Source organism: Coptis chinensis, chromosome 3 (genome assembly GCF_015680905.1).
Source record: "Coptis chinensis isolate HL-2020 chromosome 3, ASM1568090v1, whole genome shotgun sequence".
Taxonomy (NCBI): domain Eukaryota; kingdom Viridiplantae; phylum Streptophyta; class Magnoliopsida; order Ranunculales; family Ranunculaceae; genus Coptis; species Coptis chinensis.
This window is the reverse complement of record NC_141458.1, coordinates 4,519,465-4,542,243: the sequence shown is the minus strand read 5'-3', so window position 1 is coordinate 4,542,243 and position 22,779 is coordinate 4,519,465. Positions and strand designations below refer to the sequence as shown.

Genomic DNA, 22,779 nt, shown 5'->3' with positions numbered 1-22,779 from the left:
TATATATATATATTCAAAAGTGGAAAACAATTTTATCTAAGTTAGAGGATATCAAACGAGTTGAATTTTTGTAGAGATGTTCTTTATGGTTAGTAAATCATATGCACAAAAGATTAGGGTTTAAATCATTTTGTAGGTGAAGTTGTGGGTGTTTTAGATTTGGTACTTATTTAAGGTCCTTTTAGGAGCCGGGCTGTATATATATATTTTGATGGTTGATGCATATATATTGAACTAACCTCAAAAAGTTATTAACGGAAAGTCAGAAATTGTATGCAAATGCAATGAACTAATCTCAAAGACTAATTAACGAAACATCGAAAAATAGATGCAACTGCATTAAACTAATCTTAATGAATAATTAACAAGAAAGCATAAATTTGATGCAACTACATTGAACTAACCTCAAAAAATAATTAACGGGAAATCGGAAACTTGATATTGAACTAACCTCAAAGAACAATTAACTAGAAATCGAAAACTGGATGCAACTACATTGAGCTAACCTCAAAGAATAATTAACGTGAAAATCAAACCGGATGCAATTGCATAAAACTAAAATCAAAGATTAACTAATGGTAAATCAGAAATTGGATGCAATATCTTGAGGAATATTTAACGGAAATCGAAACTTGATACAAATCGTTTGAAATAATCTCAAAGAATAGTTAACTAGAAATCAGAAATCGGATGTAACTGGTCGAACTAACTTCAAAGCATAAATAACCAAAAATTTGAAACTAGATGCAAATGCATTGAACATCGAACTAACCTCTAAAAATAATTAACTAGAAATCAGAAACTGGATGCAGATGTATTGAACTAATCTGAAAGAGTAATTAATGAGAAATTGGAACCTGGATGGAAATGCAATGAAGTAATATCAAAAACTAATTAAAGAAACATCGAAAACTGGATGCAACTGCACTAAATTAACCTTAATGAATAACTAACGAGAAATCATAAACTTAATGCAACTACATTGAATTAATCTCAAAGAATAATTAACGGGAAATCGAAAACTCGATGCAATTGCATTGAACTAACCTCAAAGAATAATTTATGGGAAATCAGAAACTAGATGCAATAACTACATTGAACTAATCTCAATGAATAATTAACAGAAAATCAAAAACTTGATGCAAATGCATTGAACTAACCTCGAAACATAATTGTATTATTTGTAGGGGGGATATAATGTCTCAACAAGTATAATTTTGTATTTTAAATAATGTTTATCATAATTATTTTATTATGATTGAGAGTGTCTTACTATTCAAGTAGTTTCAATATCATCTTCGCCACATTAAGCATTCTCATAAAACTTCAATCAAACTTCAATTGTTAAACCTAATGTACTAAAGTTAAGTCAATAGGTTTTATCAAGGTTTGGCGTTTTCATTTTTATTGAGAGTAGTGCAAAAAATTTGAATGAGTGATTAATATAATTATTATATATATCTCATAGCTATGTATAATTGTTAATATTTTTTAAAATAATTTAATATAACGGCACCCATTCGTAGGATGGATGGGTTCGAAAACTAGTTTGTATTAAAGAATATATTTTTGCAGCTTTAGAATCACTTCTCTTTCGGGAATACATCTATTTCAATAGATTCTTCTATAAGGAGGCGTGTATCAAGTACTCTTAGGTGTGTGTGTATGATACATTTTTTTTTTCCAGTTTCTGATTGGTTATTGATAGTAGTGTTTATGTGGTACTGAAACATTTGAGTTGGCTAACATATCGTGGGCTAATGTGCAGGTTACTTTAGGCCTCCTTTTAGAAGTTCGCCTTGGCCCCACAATCTCAAATCCCGCCCTGAATATGCAGTGTGCTTAACCTACACATTAGCCAAATCACATGAGCCTTGAGATCAATGGAGGTGGTTGGTCTGAGACCACCCCTCCATGTTTCTTTCTAGTGAGTGCATACTTTAGACTTTGCACACGTTAGTGGTGGGTTAGTGCAATAAAAAATTAAGTAAAACTTAAAAATAGACTTTGAGAGCAAGAAAAAATACTTTTTCTCTAGGTTAGATCACATTAAACTAGTGTTGGTACAAAGTTAGATACCAACCTCATTACAAATAAAATCAATATTAAAAGTTGAATTACACTAAAAAGAATGCTAACTTAATTGAGAATTAATTGACGCTCCTCAACAAAACTTTGCATATCCCACTTTTGGGATTTATTGTAATGGTGACTTGAAATGTTTGTTGGTTTACAGTGACTTGCAATATTTGTTGGTGATAAACGACTACCATAGAATACAATTAGTTAGTCCGTTCAAAACAAAGCTACTTTTTTTTTTTTTTTTGGTAAAGGCAACGTTTTATTGTCTGATCATTCTTTCAAACTTTACACCACGAAGATCAGAATCTAAACATTCAAAAAGAAAAGAAGGTGGATGCAGCCACCAAAATGAACAGGTAGAAGGAACAACGTTGGAGATTTGCTGATAATCCAATGGTCTAGTCGGTATGTAGTTGGTCCACCATTGATCATCCATAGCTATTGCAGAAGCATGGCCAGCAAGTGCATCAGCAACCCTGTTAGCTTCTCTATATGTCCATGATAAAGTTGTGGTAGGAAAACAAAGCTACTTTTCGGTAGTAGTAGTTTACATAACGACATGAAAAACACATACAATTTGTAAGGCCCCTCTTTTTCAAAACCCCTTTAAAATGTTTTGACACGCACTTGTTGAAAAATATTTAATGCTTATTGGTTGTTCCATTTTGTTGCCATGATTGAGGATTGTTATATTTTTGTGTGGAAAGTGTGTTTTAGTGACAATTGTTTTCAAAGACTTTATCTCAAAATCTGTTTTAGGGACTTTTCGTTAAAAAGTGTTAGTTTTTTTGGGGTGATCTTGGGCACACCCATAAAAACACTCCCGTACCCCAATTTTAAAATAAATAAATAAAATTATTTAAGACATATTTAGGTTCCTAAATTACTCTTGTTTTTTATTAGGCGTATCCAAGACAAAACAAGTCATTTACTTATTCTTCTTTCTTTAAAAAAAAATAAAAAATATTTTTGAATTCTTCTCCAATAATTTACCTCACTCTCTAATAACATTTTTCTCACCAATAAGCATGAATCAACAACTAATTATTTTGAATTCACAAGGCCTTATGTTGCTGCTGTTTTTTTTTTTTTTTTTTTTTTTAGCCCCTATTGGAAATACCCCAAATGAATTTGGGAGATATTATTGGATTGAAACGGTTATTGGGGTATGACAAAAACTTTTGTTAGTTATGGGGTATGGGAGTTGTTTTATAGGTGTGTCCAAGATCACCCTTTTTTTGGAGGAGGGCTTTTCTTAGAAAAACATTTGAGAGGGGCCTATAAATAATGTTAGAATATCTGAGGGGTTAACTGTATTAAGTGGATGAATATTGAGAGGAGTTTAAAAAAAATAGGGAAGTAAAAAGAGGTGGGCGGTCCTGACGAAAGAGAGAGAGAAAGGTACTAATCAGGTCTGAAAATGTGATCTTCACCACTTGATGATTCCTTAATATGGAAATTTAGGGAGAAACTCTCTAGGACAGATAAGGGAAGAAAGTAACTCGTAAGGACACTTTTTTTTTTATTCACTCATAAGGACCAGGTAGATGAAAGTTCAAGTATACTCTTGACGCGAAATTAAAAACGGCTCGGATAGATAAAATGTCACATATACCCCTAATGCGAAATAATAAGTGGCCCGACCCAACCGAAACGACCCAGTCACCCAGTGTATATAGTATGATGAACAGTGATTGTTCATACCTATTTAGTGTATGAACATTCATTGTTCATACCTCATCATGAGCTATGAACAATCATTGTTCATACCTATTTGGGGTTTGAACAATCACTATTTATAGCTCAATATAATGTATGATCAGTAAGAACACCTATTGGAGTATGAACAATCATTGTTCACATCTCAACATGAGCTATGAACACTCATTGTTCTTACTGATCATACATTATGTGATGTATGAACAATCTGAACACTTATCGGAGTATGAACAATATTTGGGGTATGAACACCACAACATGAGCTATGAACACTCATTGTTCATATTGTTCATACATCAACATAATGTATGATTAGTAAGACCACTTATTGGAGTATGAACAATGGTTGTTATGTTCATACCTTAATATAATGTATGATTAGTAAAAACACCTATTGGAGTATGAACAATCATTGTTCTTACTGATCATACATTGTGTGATGTATGAACAGTATGAACAATTATTGTTCATACCTATTTGGGGTATGAATTATGAACAATCACTGTTTATATCTCAACATGAGCTGCGAACACTCATTGTTCATACTGTTCATACATCAACATAATGTATGATCAATAAAAACACTTATTGGAGTATGAACAATCACTGTTCATACCTCAACATGAGATATGAACAATTATTGTTCATACCTATTTGGAGTATGAACAATCACTGTTCACACATCAACGTAATGTATGATCATTAAAAACACCTATTGGACTAGTATGACCAATAATTGTTCATACTTATTTTGGATATGAATACTCTCATTGTTTATACTTCAACGTGAGCTATGAACAATCATTGTTCATATATCAACATAATGTATGATCAGTAAGAACATATATTGAAGTATGAACAATCATTGTTCATACCTCAACATATTGTATGAGGTACATTAGCCTATTTGGGTATAAACAATCAATGTTCATACATCAACATAAAGTATGGACACTCATTGTTCATAGCAAAACGACTGAAAGGGTAAAATTGGAAAATATTTATTTCAAATCTGGACTATTTGTTTTCACTCAAAAATTGGTTTTCCGGGTTATTTACACCCGAAAAGTGATTAAAAAAAAACATTATGTGAGTAATTTTCACTTGCAAATGGGCCTTGGACCAATTTCTTGATAAAAACTTGACAATATTCAAGTAGCATGCCGCGAAAAGAAACATTTGAAGTAGGATCCAAGCCCAAAACCATATCCAAGCCCATTAAAATATTATTTGTAAACGCGCACGTGACATAACAACACAGTCAACAGCAGCCACCAGCATCTCTCTCCAGAGCTTCACCAACCCGTAAGTTTATTTTAGCTGATTTATCAATTCAAAATATTGTTAACATTGAGTTAAAAATTGGATTTATTGTAGATTTATCAGTATTAATTACTTCCATTAGGAACATTTTTTACATTTTTATGTTTCCAGGTTTAAAACTTGGCGGTTACGTCGGAGGAGGAATGGAAAGTTGCGACATTATTAATGGAGGAGGGAGACATTTTATTTTACCATCTCTAAAACCGAATGAAACCTTTATTACATCAGCATTCTTTAATAATAATAATGCCAAAACAAAAAGACCATTCTCTCCTACGTCTCTCAAGGTAAGTAGTAAGTAAAGCTTTTGTTTAGTTAGACATGCAATATTTGTATTAAAGAATATATTTTTGCAGCTTCAGAATCACTTCTCTTTCGGGAATACATCTGTTTTGGTAGATTCTTCAATAAGGAGGAGTGTATCAAGTACTCTTAGGTGTGTGTGTATGACACTTTTTTTTTTCCAGTTTCTGATTGGTTATTGATAGTAGTGCTTATGTGGTGTTGGTATTATTGGAGCAGTACTGAAACACTTGAGTTGGCTAACATATCGTGGGATGAGCTTGGGTTTGGTCTTGTGGAGACTGATTACATGTATGTGACCAAATGTTCTAATGATGGGGACTTTTCCAAAGGTGAATTGCTACGCTTTGGTAATATTGAGTTGAGTCCATCTTCTGGAGTCTTGAACTATGGTCAGGTTAGTTAAGCGAACTTTTTAAAGCTAAACTTCAGTGTCATTATACTAATTAAAATGCCCAAGAACATAAAACTACTACATTAAGGCATACTTTGAACTAGGACATTTGTCTTTTGTTTAATCTGTAATCCTTGCCCTCTTTAACTAATGCCTTTTTCAATGGATTATTATTTCGAGAGAGGGAGAGAAGTAATCGCCCTTACTAGTTGAAGGGGATTTTGATCGTTGTAGATTTGAAGACCCAAGGATTACTTGTATTCCCTCTCTCCTACAACCTCACTTGCCACTTTCCTATAGTTATCATTTCCTGACGGAAAAGAGAAAATCATTTCTCTAAAGTGACCAAACCGATTTTAAGTGTGAGAAAACCTTATGCTGATATATCTGTTAGCCTTGTTTCTTAAACAAATGTGACAAGCAGTGATGGAAATTAAACACTTGTGCATCTATATACATAATGAGACTAAAACTCTTGTTACTTGTATCCCATAGTTGCCTTTGTTGACTCGTCCAATTGGATAGAAATGATAGTCGACAGCATAAGAAAGTAAATCAAATGCAAGTTTTTAGAACCTCAGAGGAACAAACTACCAACTGTATCTGATTATCACTCCTCACTTTCCAATTTTAATTATTTGTAACTTTCTATTATATTTACATAGCCGCATAGCATACCGAATTGGAATCCGTGTGCGAAAACGATTAAGATATATAATATATATCAAACTCCGAAATTGAGTACCCAAAATATTTGGATATTGTGATATTCCCGCCCCCCCCAAAATGAATTGGGCTGGATTTGAAATTTTAACTAACTTTAAAGATCCACAATATGGAGACTAATTTGTACCACTAGTTGTCTACTATAAGTCTATAATGCACCCACATTATCTCTTTCATGGACCGACAAACCGATGTACGCTGATATATTGGGCACCCAAATGATAGATTTAGCCGATGTATCAGAAATTCAGAACATAAGAATTAATCCATATTAAAAATAAAGAGGGGGATGATATTGACGTTATATTTGGGTATCATATTTCCCAATTAAACACTATATACTCGATATCCGAGCGAGGTTTTTTTATTCTTGTGGATAAGAACGAGAATTCCAGTTGTGCATGTAGATGGAGCAAATCTTGCTTTTAGATTTTTAATAATAACTGTGATGAAGAGAAGTCAAAAACATGTTCCTAGTGCAAGAAAAAAACAGTCATTTGTTCATGGGAAATCTTAGTGTTGCTAATAGTTATTGCCACGTTTTACTATCTTCGTGTCCTCTGGTTAAATACTATTCATAAGTTGTTTGCATTTCAAGTGGAACATATTTATAGGAGAGATGAAATTATATTCATATGCACTTGTTTAATTTGTGTATGTACCGTACAAAGTTAAATAAAAGATTTGTTTCTTCTTTAGGGTTTGTTTGAAGGTATGAAAGCATACAGGAAGAAGGATGGTTCCATTTTACTGTTTCGCCCTGAAGAAAATGCAATGCGGATGAGAATGGGCGCAGAGCGGATGTGCATGCCATCACCTACTGTGGAACAATTTGTGGAAGCTGTGAAACTCACTGTTTTGGCAAACAAACGTTGGGTAGGTACTAATTATCTTATTACATGTCTTTGATAAATATTATCCAACTCTCATCATATCCTTTATTTAACATTTCAACACAGGTTCCACCTCCAGGTAAAGGCTCTTTATACATCCGACCACTGCTCATGGGAAGCGGAGCTGTTCTTGGCCTTGCACCAGCCCCTGAGTACACATTTCTTATTTATGTTTCTCCAGTTGGAAACTATTTCAAGGTTGATAAACTTACCCTGTTCACATATCAATCCTCTTGTTCAACCAAGTAGTAATTCAATCGGCACTTGAAGAAAATGGTTTTTGTTACTTACCTTCATGTAAGATCATCCTAATATTTCTCATCTATTGTTGTGTAAGAAGCGTTTAGAAGTATTTATGCTTTTTCTAACAAGCTTTCTCATTTCTGTGTGTATTGTCTGTGCACTATGTTATAGCTACTAGTCTACTATCGTACAATATGCCTTCTTAAGTTCTTAGTCTTTGATCTTTGTTGTTTGTGCCAACCAAAAAAAAAAAATCTTTGTTGTTTGTTTGTATATTTATTTTTTCCCCACAACATTTTATGTGGTAATTGCTTTTCAATTTTTAACTTTCAGCATGTTTTTTCGGTTATTAACATGTATGTATGGATATTGCCAGGAAGGGCTTGCACCCATAAATTTGGTGGTTGAGAATGAATACCATCGTGCAACGCCTGGTGGAACTGGAGGCATCAAGACCATAGGAAACTATGCTCCAGTATGTTACTTCCTCAAGACTAATCATATATTTCATTATTTTTTATTCTTTCATCTCTTCGATTCAGTCCTTTCATCATTGAAGTTAAATCTGATAGCTAGTCCAGCGTGACTTTTAATGTTAAACATTTTTCTAAATTAATGTGACGCTTTCTCTTCTACAATGTATTGTAGGTTCTAAAGGCACAGTCTGCAGCTAAAGCCAAAGGATATTCTGATGTTCTGTACCTTGATTCTGTTCATAAAAGATACCTAGAGGAGGTGTCCTCTTGTAATGTGTTTGTTGTGAAGGTACATAGAAGTCATCCCTACAATTATCTGAACTCTCGGTACTTGAGTTTCTCATTTTTCGTATCTTGGTACTAATATCATTATCGTTTTGTGGATCATCTTGTAGCTGACATTGACATCCTCCAATATATCAAAAAATGATTTCAAATAATATAGTTGATGAATATGCCTCTGATGTGTTCTTATTGATTTTGTGGTCCAGGGTCGGACGATTTTTACACCAGAAATCAAAGGGACGATTCTCCCTGGAATCACACGTAAAAGCATAATTGATGTTGCTCGTAAGCAAGGTTTCCTGGTATGCTCTCACAGCTCTCTCTGTCTCTTTTAACAGGAAAAGGAAACATTTATATCAAGATACAAATGAGAGTCTATATAAGCTATTGAAATAGGGAAAAAACAAAAACGGATATAAATCACCAAGGATGAGCTGATTTACATAGTAGAGTCTATATGCATGGCATTGTGCTGTTGAGGAAATGTTGAAGCTTATGACAAGAGGATAAAGTCACTCATCACCAATTGGTTCATTTGATTTTTATTTGTCCCATTATCAACCAGCAAATTGTGTTCTTTTGAATACCATGCCAACCAAATTACTGAATTTTATATGATAAATTATAAATGTGTTACCATGCCAACAAGCAAAGGTTTTGTTGCCTCTTTCCAAATCCAATCATAAATGTGTTACCATGATAAATCATAGTTGTGTCACCATGCCAACAAGCAAAGGTTTTGTTGCCTCTTTAGAAGGACTGAAGAATCTTGTTACTTGTTAGACACTAATTTGTACTCTGTAGGTGGAGGAGCGCCCTGTCGCAGTGGAGGAACTGCTTGCTGCCGATGAAGTCTTTTGTACGGGAACAGCAGTGGTTGTATCACCTGTGGGAAGTATAACATACCTCGGCAAAAGGTGAATTATTGTCATGGCTGTTTTTTGAATTTGAATGGAAACATAAATTTGTTGTCATTTACCTTGCTTTATTACTTTCGTAGGCGGTTGTTGGGATAGAAGAAAATATTAAGAGTTGTGCTAAAATTTGTTTCATGGACTCCTAGGGTAGGAACTGCTAGTGGTGGTATGTTTTAACTAATTAGCTTGACTTTCATATTTCTGCAGGGTATCCTATGGAGGAGAAAATGGAGTGGGTGCTGTTGCACAACAACTTTATTCTTCCCTTACAAGTTTACAGATGGGGCAGACAGACGACCCAATGGGTTGGACTGTCCAGTTATATTAGATTGTGAGCAACGGCGTTCATCTAATATGTCAACCCTAGATGTCTGAGAATCTGAGATGTCTCTAGGGGATTTCTAACTTGCATGTTGAGTTAAAGGGTCTCTTTTTGGACGCACTTCTCATTAGTGTGGATTGCTTGGCTGTATTGCTGTAGATTTGTAGTTTCATGCTATGTCTACATTGTAGACATCTGTCATTTGGGGATTCCTTTTATGGTAATTGGTTCATTTTTGCGTTTGATATATCAATTTCATGGTAAAAGAAAAAAAATTAACAGCAGGCAAGCAGTATTGAAAGAAGAGAAGGCACTTCCTATTAAACTCATCAGTCAATATTTTCATGTTTTAACCATTTAAACCACGTAAAAGTAATCTGTCGCGTGGAAAATTATCCAGATTCGTAGTAGGCTGGGTTCACATGAATTAAGGTTTGTGGAAAATGATACACAGAGAAAAAGAGGGAAGGGATGATACCTCACCTGCTTCAGTCATTAAAGGAAAATGAATATTCTTGGTTTTGGAATTGTTATTTCCTTAGATTTTAAATTCTCTTTTGATCATCGTTTTGGTGTCTCTCTTACACTACCAGTTAATTTGTTTACACCTTACAGACTACTCTTTTATTCAATCAAACGCAGCCTTCGTTCCGAGTTCCGCTGAGATGAACTCACTATGAAGATCATGCTCACAAACAGGATAGGAAATTCTAGTCTATAGTGCCATTGATTTTGACAATCCATTATTCTTTGGTTGTTTAGATGTTTAGTGTTGTTGGGAATTTTCATTTCAACCAATATGAGAATTGAAGTTTGCAGTTTGGTTAGTCAAATTTATTATGTTTAAAGAATTAATATTCACAAATACTTTGTAAGATTGTCAGTAGTCCATAGTCCATACTAACAAGTGACAGACTTCAACTTTGAGTGAAACAGAGGAAATTATCCACACTTCCAATACTCAAGCAACTAAGCAAGATGCTATCGAAACAACTATTCCTAACTCCTAAACAATTTAGCCAAATTCAAGCCCACATCATAACAAATCCCAGACCCAACTTATTAAATCTACTCTTAAAATCTTTCACACTGTCGAACACCCCTCAGAATGCTATACTACTCTATAACCAAATGGTCCATAAACCAACTTCACATGACCATTTCACCTACACATATGCCCTCAGAGCATGTTCTATACTTCATGCCTTTGACAAGGGTCGTGAAATATATGCACACATTATAAAATCTGGTAATCTTTCAGACATCTTTATTCAAAACTCTTTGATTCATTTGTTCATTAGTTCTAATGATATTTTATCTGCGCGTCGAATATTTGATTCTATATTGGTCCCAGATGTTGTGTCATGGACTTCATTGATGTCTGGACTTGTTAAGAGTGGTTTAGATGTGGAAGCCTTGGTAACTTTCATGTCTATGGATGTAAGGCCTAGTTCAGTAACACTTGTTACAGTTTTATCAGCTTGTTCTAACTTAGGAGCTCTTAAATATGGAAAAGCTGTACATGGTTACAATTTAAGAAACTTGAGTGGAGAAAATAACATATTTGTGAACAATGCAATATTGAGTTTGTATACTAGCTGTGGGTCTATCACAAGTGCACATAGCCTTTTTGAAACAATGGGTAAGAGAGATGTTGTCACTTGGACTACTATGTTGGGTGGTTATGCACAAAGAGGGTATTATGAAGAGGCAGTTAGGATTTTTCAAGAAATGTTACAAGGGGGAGAAGTTCAGCCTAACGAAGCTACTTTAGTTAATGTCTTACATGTGTGTGCTTTACTAGGGGACTTAAGTTTAGGGAAGTGGGTGCATTCTTATATGGATGGTAGACTTGATGTTGTAAAGGATGGTAATGTTGGGAATGCACTTATGAACATGTATGCTAAATGTGGTGAAATGGGTATGACTCTTAAAGTGTTTAATGAGCTCAAGCGCAAGGACTTGTTTTCTTGGAGCATCGGTATAGGTGGCATGGCTATGAATGGATATGGCAAGCAGTCTTTGGAGTTGTTCTCTCTTATGTTGTGTCATGGTATTGTTCCAGACGGTATTACGTTCATAAGCTTGTTATCTGCTTGTAGTCATGCAGGATTAATAGATAAAGGGTTGGTATTCTTCAAGGCCATGCAGGACACTTATGGGATTACTCCAGAGTTAGGGCACTATGCTTGCATGGTAGATATGTATGGTCGAGCTGGACTCCTTGTTGAAGCAGAGGCTTTCATGAAAAATATGCCTGTGGAACCTGATCAGACGGTATTGGGGGCACTTGTGAATGCGTGCAAGCTTCACGGAAATGAAAAAATACTTGAAAATGTCAGCAGACGTCTTGTTGGTGCGAGTGGTGTAGGTGGGGGGACATACACACTTTTGTCGAACATGTACTCTAATTTTAAGAGATGGACTGAGGCATATCATTTAAGAGATATTATGGGCTGCATTGGAGTGAGAAAGGCCCCTGGATGTAGTAGGGTCGATGCATCTGATCTTAGGTAACTCAAAGGCATGGCTGCTATTTTCAAACAGAGGTCAACCAGAAAATATTCCACTTTGAGCCCAGTTTGATTTGTAGAATAGGTTGGTTCTTTGATAAATACATTTTACCTATAGGAGACCATTTAAGCGGTAGATTACCTAGTAGCCTCTGTAATAACTTAGTTCGCATATATGTTTTCACCCACCTTAGCATGAGAAGCTGCATTTTTTTTGTTGCCAGTGACGTGGCAGGAATATGTAATTTGATTGTGCAGAAAATAATTCTTGGTTAAGTCTACAGAGTCAAATTTGCGTCCCCTCGGGAGCAAATAAAGTGAGAACTGGACTACCTGATTTCCAACAATAGTGAATTATTTTAAGGACTGCCCCACAAGCAATTAGATATGTTTTCCTTTTCACTCTATTCCACCTTTTAGTGGAATGGAAAATAATTGATAGCTCCATTCCAGAAGAAAATTGGCGTATACTTTTGTACCACTTTCCCTGGGCACATGAATGTTATTGAGCCATCTCTTTGAAGAGGTGCATCATTCAATTCCAGACGCCGCCTAAATCCTTTTTCTACAGCCTCAATCATTGCCAAATCTCCACCATCTGTTGACTAGTGCATTATTAGACACCAAAGAAGACTTTGACTCAAAGTTGATCAGAGTCCGGTTTTGCTGTCCTAAAATACTGTGTCCTATCTGTCCAGACTTAGTGTGTAACATCAGTTTGCATTGAAATACACATAGACATTTGTGTGTAAATCTCGAGACATTATATTTATATAAACAGATGTGATCTATTTTGGATAGCTGGACAGCAATTGTTGATCCTTTGTATTGAATGGGAAACTGGGCTGGAATTATCATTAACAAAATGATTCATCTATATAAAGTTATTAGCTTTGGAACCGTCCTACGAACGGGTGCCGATATTTTAAATTATTCTAATAAATATTAATAACTATGTTGAGATATGAGATATGAATATTATATTGATCATTCATCCAAATTTCTTATAACGTGTAAATTCTACACTCCGTAAAAAGAATGAACCCATTTTTTTTTTTTGTCAATTAATATAGAAGTTTGATAAAATTTTTGTGAGAATACCCAATGAGGCGAGAATTATATTGAAACTACTTGAATAGAAAGATATTCTCGATTATATGAAAAATGATATGATAAATACCATTTTAACTGCAAAACAGTACCTGTCGAGACATTCTCACTCCTATAATATATAACTATATATGTTTTGAGGTTAGTTCAATAGATTTGCATCCACTTTCCAATTTTTCATTAATTATTCTGAGGTTAACTCAATGCAGTTCCATCTAATTTTCGATTTCCCGTTAAATATTCTTTGAGGTTATTTCGATGCATTTGCAACCACTTCCCTATTTTCGGTTAATTTTTCTTTGATGTTAGTTCCACACAGTTGCACCCAGTTTTCGACTTCCCGTTAATTATTCTTTGAGATTAGTTCTTGATGCACTTGCATATAGTTTTTTTATTTCCGTTATTATTTATTATTTGAGGTTAGTTCAATGCATTTGCATTCAGTTTCCGATTTTCCATTAATTATTTTTTGATGTTAAATCTATGCAGTTGCATCCAATTTTTAATTTCACGTTAATTATTCTTTAAGGTTATTTCAATGCATTTGCATCCATTTCCAATTTTTCGTTAATTATTCTTTGAGATTAGTTCTATGTAGTTGCATCCAGTTTCCGATTTTATGTTAATTATTATTTGGGGTTAGTTCCTTGCAATTGCATCCAATTTCTGATTTCATGTTAATAATTCTTTGAGGTTAGTTCAATGTTGTTGTATCCAGTTCCCGATTTCTTGTTAATTATATTATGAGGTTAGTTTGATTTGATGCAGTTGCATCCAATTATCAATTTTGCGTTAATTATTCTTTGAGACTAGTTCCATGCATTTGCATGTAGTTTCGAATTTTCCATTATTTATTCTTTGAGGTACGATTGGTTCAATAGTTTTCAAGTTCTTGTTTATTCTATGAGGTCAGCTCAACACAGTTGCATCCAATTGTTTATTTCCTGTTAAATATTCTATGAGGATAGTTCTATGCAATTGCATTCTGTTTCTGATTTCCCGTTAATTATTCTTTGAGGTTAGTTCGATCAATGTATTTGCGTCCAGTTTATGATTTCACTTTAATTATTCTTTTAGGCTAGTTCTATGCATTTGTATCATGTTTCCGATTTCCCATTAATTATTCTCTGAGGTTAGTTCAATGCATTTGAATCTAATTTATGATTTCTCGTTAATTCTTCTTTGAGGTGCATTTGTATTCTGTTTTTGATTTTCCGTTAATTATTCTTTGATGTTAGTTCGATCAATGCATTTGCGTCCAGTTTATGATTTAACTTTAATTATTTTTTTAGGCTAGTTCTATGCATTTGCATCCTGTTTCCGATTTCCCGTTAATTATTCTTTGAAGTTAGTTACATGTAGCTGCATCCAGTTTCTGAGTCATTTTTTTTAGGTTAGTTCAATGCATTTGCATCCAGTTCCCAATTTCTTGTTAATTATTTTTTTGAGATTACTTTCACGTAATTGTATCCAGTTTTCGATTTTCCGTTTATTATTCTTTGAGGTTAGTTCATTGTCGTTGCTTCCAGTTTCCAATATCTCGTTAATTATACTAAGAGGTTAGTTCGATACAATTGTATCCAGTTGTTGATTTCGGGTTAATTATTCTTTGAGGCTAGTTCTATGCATTTGCATCCAGTTTTCGATTTTCCGTTAATTATTCTTTGAGGTTAGTTTAATGCAATTGCATCTATTTTTTGATTTTCTGTTCTTATTATTTGAGGTTGGTTCAATACATTTGCTTCTAGATTCGATTGTTTCGTTTTGTGATTTCCCGTTACTTATTTTTTTAGGTAAGTTTAATGCATTTGATTCCAATTTTTTATTTTCCGTTAATTTTCCTTTTAGGTTAATTAGTTTCACAGAGTTACATCCGTTTTTTATTTCATGTAAATTATTCGATCTTTTATGTTAGTTTCATGTAATTGCATCTAGATTCTGATTTCCAGTTAATTATTCTTTGAGGTTAGCTTAATTTAGTTGCATTCAGTTTTCGATTTTCCGTTAATTATTCTTTAAGGTTAGTTCAATGCATTTGCTCTTAGTTTCCGATTTTCACTTAATTAATTTATGACGTTAGTTAAATGCAATTGCATCCAATTTTCAATTTTCCGTTAATTATTATAAGGTTAGTTGAATGCAGTTGCATCCAGTTTCCAATTTTCCGTTAACTCTTTTTTAGGTTAGTTAAATGCATTTGCATCGAGTTTCCAATTTCCAGTTAATTATTTTTTTAGGCCCGTTCAATGCATCTGCATCCTGTTGCCGATTTCCCGCAATTTATTATTTTATGAGGTTAGTTCAATACAGTTGCATCATGTTTCTGATTTTCCATTAATTATTCTTTGATGTTAGTTCAATACATTTGTATTAAGTTGCTGATCTCGCATTAATTATTCTTTAAGGTTAATTTGTTTTGATGTATTTGTATTGAGTTTTCGATTTTTCGTTAATTATTCATTGAGATTAGTTCAATACACTTGCATCCAGTTTCCGATTTCTCGTTAATTATTATTTGTGTTTGGTAAATACATTTGCATCCAAGCTAGTTTCCGATTGCGCATTAATAATTGTTTGAGGTTAGTTCAATATTTGTATCAAGTTTATGATTTCCCCTTAATTATCTATGGTTGTGTGTAATACCAATTTCTATTGATTCTTATATAGTGTCCTTGCAAACATGACATTAAAAAAAATAATAAAAAAATTAAAAATTAAATTAAACATGATTCGCTATATGGTATATATCATCAAAGAGACAAAATTATATATGTTATGATAAAAACATAAATCCAAATTAAAAAGTTTTCCGTTAGGCTTTTTTATGGTTTATAATATTTAATCACATTGAAAATTGAAACACATTAGTCTTCAGGCTTTTAGACATATCTCAAATGCTATTTAGGCTTAGGCTTTTAGAGAGATGAGAGATCTAAAGTGCTACACCATGGGATTTGAAAAAATATTGTGTTTCCATTAATGTGCATTGACCATATCGTGGTAGCAACATTGAACAGTTGGTAAGAATTACATCTCATGAACAGTTGGAAAATCAAGTTGTTGATCAAATATATTTTCTAGAATATGCAAGTATAATTTTATTTTCTTAATTACATTTGAGTGTTTAGAATGAAGGAAAAAGAAAAAATGTGTGAAAAAACATGTGATAGTGTTTTTCCAATATTTGTCTCATTTTTTTTCTGGTAATAATGTTGGTTTTTTTGGGAGTATATGTAAACTTCCAATTTACTCACTAATTTTCCCGTAATTAGGCAACAAAAGTTGGAGTCTCTATGAAAGTTCCAAAAAATAGAGCAAGAAGGTATAACTATAATATATATCTCATTTTTTTTCGGTAATAATGTTTGGTTTTTTTTTAGAGTGTACGTAAACTTCTAATTTTCTCGCATATTTTCCCGTAATTGGGCAAAGTGTTTTACAAAAGTTGGAGTCTTTATGAAGACTTTAAAAAATAGAGCCAAGAGGGTATAACTATAATATATATCTCATTTTTTCGATAATAATCTTTGTTTTTTTTTGGAATATACATAAACTTCCAATTTTCTCTCCCATTTTCTCGTAATTAGGCAAAGTGCTTTACAAAAGTTGGAATCTTTATGAAAGCTCCAGAAAATAGTGCCAATATATCTCCTTTTCTTTCGGCAATAATGTTTGGTTTTTTTTAGAGTATACGTAAATTTCTAATTTTCTTTCCTATTTTCCCGTAATTAGGCAAAGTGTTTTACAAAAGTTAGAGTCTTTATGAAGACTCCAAAAAATAGAGCCAAGAGGGTATAACTATAATATATATCTCATTTTTTTCGATATTAATGTTTGTTTTTTTTTGGAGTATACGTAAACTTCCAATTTTCTCTCCCATTTTCCCGTAATTAGGCAAAGTGCTTTACAAAAGTTGGAATCTCTATGAAGGCTCCAAAAAATAGAGCCAATATATCTTTTTTTTTTTCGAAAATAATATTTGGTTTTTTTTAGAGTATACGTAAACTTCTAATTTTCTCTCATATTTTTCCGTAATTAGGCAAAGTGTTTTATAAAAGTTGGAGTCTTTATGAAGGCTTCAAAAAATAGAGCCAAGAGGGTATAGCTATAATATATATATCATTTTTTTCGATAATAATGTTTAGTTTTTTTTTTTGAGTTACGTAAACTTCCAATTTTCTCTTCCATTTTCCCATAATTAGGCAGAGTGCTTTACAAAAGTTGGAGTCTCTATGAAGGCTCCAAAAACTAGAGCCAATATATATATATATATATATTTTTTTTTCGGAAATAATGTTTGGTTTTTTTTTAGAGTATACGTAAACTTCTAATTTTCTCTCATATTTTTTCGTAATTAGGCAAACTGTTTTATAAAAGTTTGAGTCTTTATGAAGGCTCCAAAAAATAAAGCCAAGAGGGTATAGCTATAGTATATATCTCATTTTTTTCGATAATAATGTTTGGTTTTTTTTTTTGAGTATATGTAAACTTCCAATTTTCTCTCCCATTTTCCCGTAATTAGGCAAAGTGCTTTACAAAAGTTAGAGTCTCTATGAAGGCTCCAAAAAATAGTGCCAATATATCTCCTTTTTTTCCGGTAATAATGTTTGGTTTTTTTTAGAGTATACGTAAACTTCTAATTTTCTCAAATATTTTTAAAAATAAAAGTGTTTTACAAAAGTTGGAGTCTTTATGAAGGCTCCAAAAAATAGAGCTAAGAGGGTATAGCTATAATATATATCTCATTTTTTTTTATAATAATATTTGGTTTTTTTTTTGTATACGTAAACTTCCAATTTTCTCTCCAATTTTCCTGTTGGAGTCTTTATGAAGGCTCCAAAAAATAGAGCCAAGAGGGTATATCAATAATATATATCTCATTTTTTTTTTCGTAATAATGTTTGGTGTTTTTTTGGAGTATATGTAAACTTTCAATTTTCTATCATATTTTTCCGTAGCAAAATGTTTTACAAAAGTTGGAGTCTCTATGAACGCTCCAAAAAATTGAACCAATAGGGTATAACTATAATAAATATCTCTTTTTTTTCGGTAATAATGTTTGGTTTTTTTGGGAGTATAAAAAATTTCTAATTTTCTTTGCTCTAAAAAATAGAGCTAAGAGAGTATAAATATATATATATATATATATATATATATATATATATATATATATATATATATATATATATATATATATATATATATTTTTTTTTTTTTTTTTGGTAACAATGTTTATTTTTTGGGAGTATTCTCTCCTATTTTTCCATAATCAAGCAAAGTGTTTTACAAAAGTTGGAGTCTCTATGAATCTCCAAGAGCCAAAAAAGTATATAGCTATAATATATATACTAGATTTTTGGACCGGGCAAACCGGGATCTATTAAAATTTTTTGTGTCTTTGAAAAGGTTTTCACAAAATGTTTTACACAAATTTTTGAATCGGAATATATTTTTATTGAAAATAAACTGAAATAAGTTAATGAAGAAATGCATTATGGTGCATAAATACTTGGAAACTAAGGGATCAAATTGAGATAGCCTCTTAGGTTTGTGGTTTATGATATTAATCCATAATTTTCAAATATAATTATCTTAAACTCGGTCTAGCTTGTATAATAGTTTTTTAGATTTATGGTGATTAAGCCGCAAATTTTTAATCGTAATATATTTTTATTGAAAATAAACCCGAAATACATTAATGAGCGTTGATAATGGTGCATAAGTACTTGGAAACTAAGAGATCAAATTGAGATAACCTCTTCACTTTGTGGTTTAGGATATTAATTAGTAATTTTCAAATAGAATTATCTTAAACTCGATCTAGCTTGTATAATGTCTTTTTTTTAGATTTATGGTGATTTAGCGGCAAATTTTGAATCACAAGATATTTTTATTAAAAATAAACCAAATGCGTTAATGGAAGATGATTATGGTGCATAAGTATTTGGAAACTAAGGGATCAAATTGAAATAGCCTCTTCACTTTGTGGTTTAGGATATTAATCCGTAATTTTCAAATAGAATTATCTTAAACTCGATCTAGCTTGTATAATAGTTTTATTATATTTATTGTGATTTAGCAAGAAATCATCACAAGATTTTGTATACTAATGTGTACAAATCACTAAAATAGATTGATTGTTTCCATATCCTCAAATAATACACTACTCCCACTTGAACAGATTTGTCATATGAACGTGTTTTACAAATGGGTGCCGTTATATTAAATTATTCTAAAAAATATTAGCAACTATGCATAGCTATGAGATATAAAAATTATATTAATTACTCATTTAAATTTCTTGCACCACTATGCATAGCTCTATAAAAAGGAAGCATCAAACCTTGATAAAACTTACCGACTTCTTTTTGTTGTTAGGTTTAACAATAGAAGTTTGATTGAAGTTTTGTGAGAATGCCCAATGTGGCGAAGATAATATTGAAATACTTGAATAGCAAAACATTCCCAATCACAATAAAAGAATTATGATAAACACTACTTAAAATGTAAAACTATATTTGTCGAGATATTTATTCCCCTACATATAATACAAATATGTTTTAGGGTTATTAGTTCAATGCATTTGCATCAAGTTTCGATTTTTCATTAATTATTCTTTGAGGTTAGTTTAATGTAGTGCGTTGCATCTAGTTTCCAAATTCTCATTAATTATTCTTTGAGGTTAGTTCAATGCGGTTGCATCAAGTTTCGATTTTCGTTAATTATTATTTGAGGTTAGTTTCTTGCAATTGCATCCACTTTATGATTTCCGTTAGTTATTCATTAAGGTTAATTCAAGAAAGTTGCATCAATTTTTGATGTTTAGTTAATTAGTATTTGAGATTAGTTCATTGCATTTTGCATCCGGGTTCCAATCTCCCATTAATTACTCTTTTGAGATTAGTTCAATACATTTGCATCCAGGTTTTGATTTCCCATTAATTGTTTTTCTAGGTTAGTTCGATAGTTTACAATTTCTATATACGGTTTGCATACATATAAGAGTTCTGTTTTTTTATAAACTCACTTTCGTTTTGGTTCCTAATTACTCATGTGAGAAGGCTAAAAACAGACATTTATCTTTGAGGTCATCATGATGCAGCTTACATCCGACTTCGATTTCCAGTTAACTATTTTTTAGGCTATTTCAATGCATTTGCATCCAATTTTTGATTTTCGTTAATTAATCTCGATTTTAGTTTAAACGATTGCATCCAGTTTTTAGTTTTCCGTTAATTATTCTTTTGAGGTTAGTTCAATTTTTTGCATCCAATTTTCAATTTTGTGTTAATTGTTCTTTAAAGTTAGTTCAATGCATTTGCATCAAGTTTCCGATTTCCCGTTAATTATTTTTTAAGGTTAGTTCAATGCAGTTACATCAAATTTATAATATAATTTCCCGTTAATTATTCATTTAGATTAGTTCAATGCAGTTTTATCCATTTTTCAATGTTTAATTAATTAGTCTTTGATATTAGTTCATTGCATTTGGATTCAGTTTTCGATTTCTTGTTAATAACTCTTTAAAGTTAGTTCAATGCATCTGCATTTAGTTTCTGATTATTTATGCTTTGAGGTTAGTTCGATGCAATTATATCCAGTTTCTGATTTTCCGTTAATTATTTTTTGAGATTATTTCAATGTATTTGCATTTAGTTTCCGATTTCCCACCAATTATTCTATGAGGTTAGTTCAATGCATTTGCATCCAGTTTCCGATTTTCCATTAATTATTATATGAGGTTTGTTTGATGTATTTGCATACCGTTTCCGATTTTCTGTTATTTATTTTTCAGGGATTTTTATCCAATTTTTAATTTCCCATTAGTTATTATCTGACGTTAGTTTAATGCAATTGCACCCAGTTTCCGATTTTTAGTTAATTACTTTTTAAGTTTAGTTTATTGCATTTGTATAAAATTTCTGATTTTTCGTTAATTAATCTTTGAGCTCTATTATGTATTTAAATCCAGTTTCTGATTTCCTTTTAATTATCCAATGTGGTGTGTAATACCAACTTCTACTGATTCATCTGTAGTGTCCTTGTAAACATGACATAGAAAGTAAATTATGCTTGATTTACTATGTGGGATCATCAAAGATTATAAGTTCACCGATTTTCCATTAATTATTATTTAAATTATGCATGACTCACTATGTGGAATATTCAAAGATTATCTATGAGCGGGTGTTGTTATATTAATTATTCTGAAAAAATATTTGTAAATATGCATAACTATTATATATTAATATTATATTAAGGAATCAACCAAATTTCTTATAACATGAAAAGATAACTCTCCATTAAAAAAAGAAATTTAATTTGATAAAATCCTTCAACTTCATTTTGTTGTTTAATAATAGAAGTTTGATTGAAGTTTAGTTAGATTGCCTAATAAGGTGAAGTTCATATATATTGAAATTACTTGAATAGCACGGAGTTTCCAATCATACGGAAAGAGATAAGATAAACACCATTTTAAATGCAAAACTATTTTTTCGAGATATTACCACAATATAACCCAACTATGTTTTGAGGTTAGTTCAATGTATTTGCATGTAGTTTCTGATTTTTCATTATTTATATTTTGAGGTTAGTTCAATGTTTTTGCATCCGGTTTCCAATTCAAGTTATTTATTTTTGAGACTCTAGTTCAATGTAGTTGCATCCGGTTTCTAATTTCTCGTTAATTATTCTTTTCGATTAGTTCAATACATTTGCATCTAATTTTCAATTTCGAGTTAATTGTTTTTTGAACAATGCATTTACATCCAGTTTCTAATTTCCCATTAATTATTTTGTGAGATTAGTTTAATGCATTTTCATCTAGTTGTGATTTTTGTTTATTATTTGATAAAATTGAATTTGCATCTAGTTTTTTTTTTTGATTTCCGTTAATTAATTTTTAAGATTAGTTCCACGATTTGCATCATGTTTCTAATTTATAATTAATTTTTCTTGAGTTAGTTCAATGCAGTTGCATCCAGTTTCGATTTCCCATTAATTTAATCTTTGAGGGTTAGCTCAATGCATTTTTGCATCCGGTTCCGATTTTCCGACAAATTTTTTTATGTTAGTTTGATGTATTTGTATCAAAGTTTTGATTTTTCTGTTAATTATTCTTTAAGGTTAGTTTAATATATATTGTATTCATATTCCAATTTAATATTAATTTTTTTTAAGATTAATTTAAACTTGCATTTGCATCCGTGTTTTGATTTTTCTGTTAAATATTATTTGAGGTTATAGTTTGATGCATTTGCAGGATTTCGGTTCCCCATTAATTATTTTTTACGTTAGTTTCATTCATTATTATATATTTTTAAAATATTTGTCATTATTGTTTTTATTATTTTTTTTTAAAAAATTTTCCATTATATATTTTGTGATGTTATTTTTTTTATAATTGTTTTAACTATGTGGAAGTTGTTAAGGATATATTGAAATAAGGGTATAACTTATTAAAATTGTAT

General features: G+C 31.7%; 2 protein-coding genes across 3 annotated transcripts; both read left to right on the top strand.

The window, feature by feature from the left end:
- The first annotated feature begins 1,590 nt into the window (after positions 1–1,590).
- LOC147507419 (branched-chain-amino-acid aminotransferase 3, chloroplastic-like) lies at positions 1,591–9,928 on the top strand. 2 transcript variants are annotated; one of them, XM_086600127.1, is made up of 11 exons: positions 5,048–5,106; positions 5,236–5,411; positions 5,481–5,560; positions 5,647–5,824; positions 7,247–7,423; positions 7,507–7,638; positions 8,060–8,158; positions 8,332–8,448; positions 8,651–8,746; positions 9,249–9,361; positions 9,569–9,928. In XM_086600127.1, exons 2-11 carry the CDS (start codon positions 5,268–5,270, stop codon positions 9,687–9,689), a joined length of 1,257 nt encoding a protein of 418 aa, XP_086456253.1. In that variant the 5' UTR covers positions 5,048–5,106; positions 5,236–5,267; the 3' UTR covers positions 9,690–9,928. The 2 variants fall into 2 exon arrangements, with proteins under 2 accessions (XP_086456254.1, XP_086456253.1); XM_086600128.1 differs by lacking the exons at positions 5,048–5,106; positions 5,236–5,411; positions 5,481–5,560 and adding an exon at positions 1,591–1,655.
- A 662-nt stretch (positions 9,929–10,590) lies between these two features.
- Positions 10,591–12,472, top strand: LOC147507418 (pentatricopeptide repeat-containing protein At1g08070, chloroplastic-like). Its single transcript, XM_086599046.1, has 2 exons — positions 10,591–10,932; positions 11,038–12,472. The coding sequence occupies exons 1-2, from the start codon at positions 10,662–10,664 to the stop codon at positions 12,198–12,200; spliced, it is 1,434 nt and encodes a 477-aa protein (XP_086455172.1). The 5' UTR covers positions 10,591–10,661; the 3' UTR covers positions 12,201–12,472.
- Positions 12,473–22,779: the final 10,307 nt, after the last annotated feature.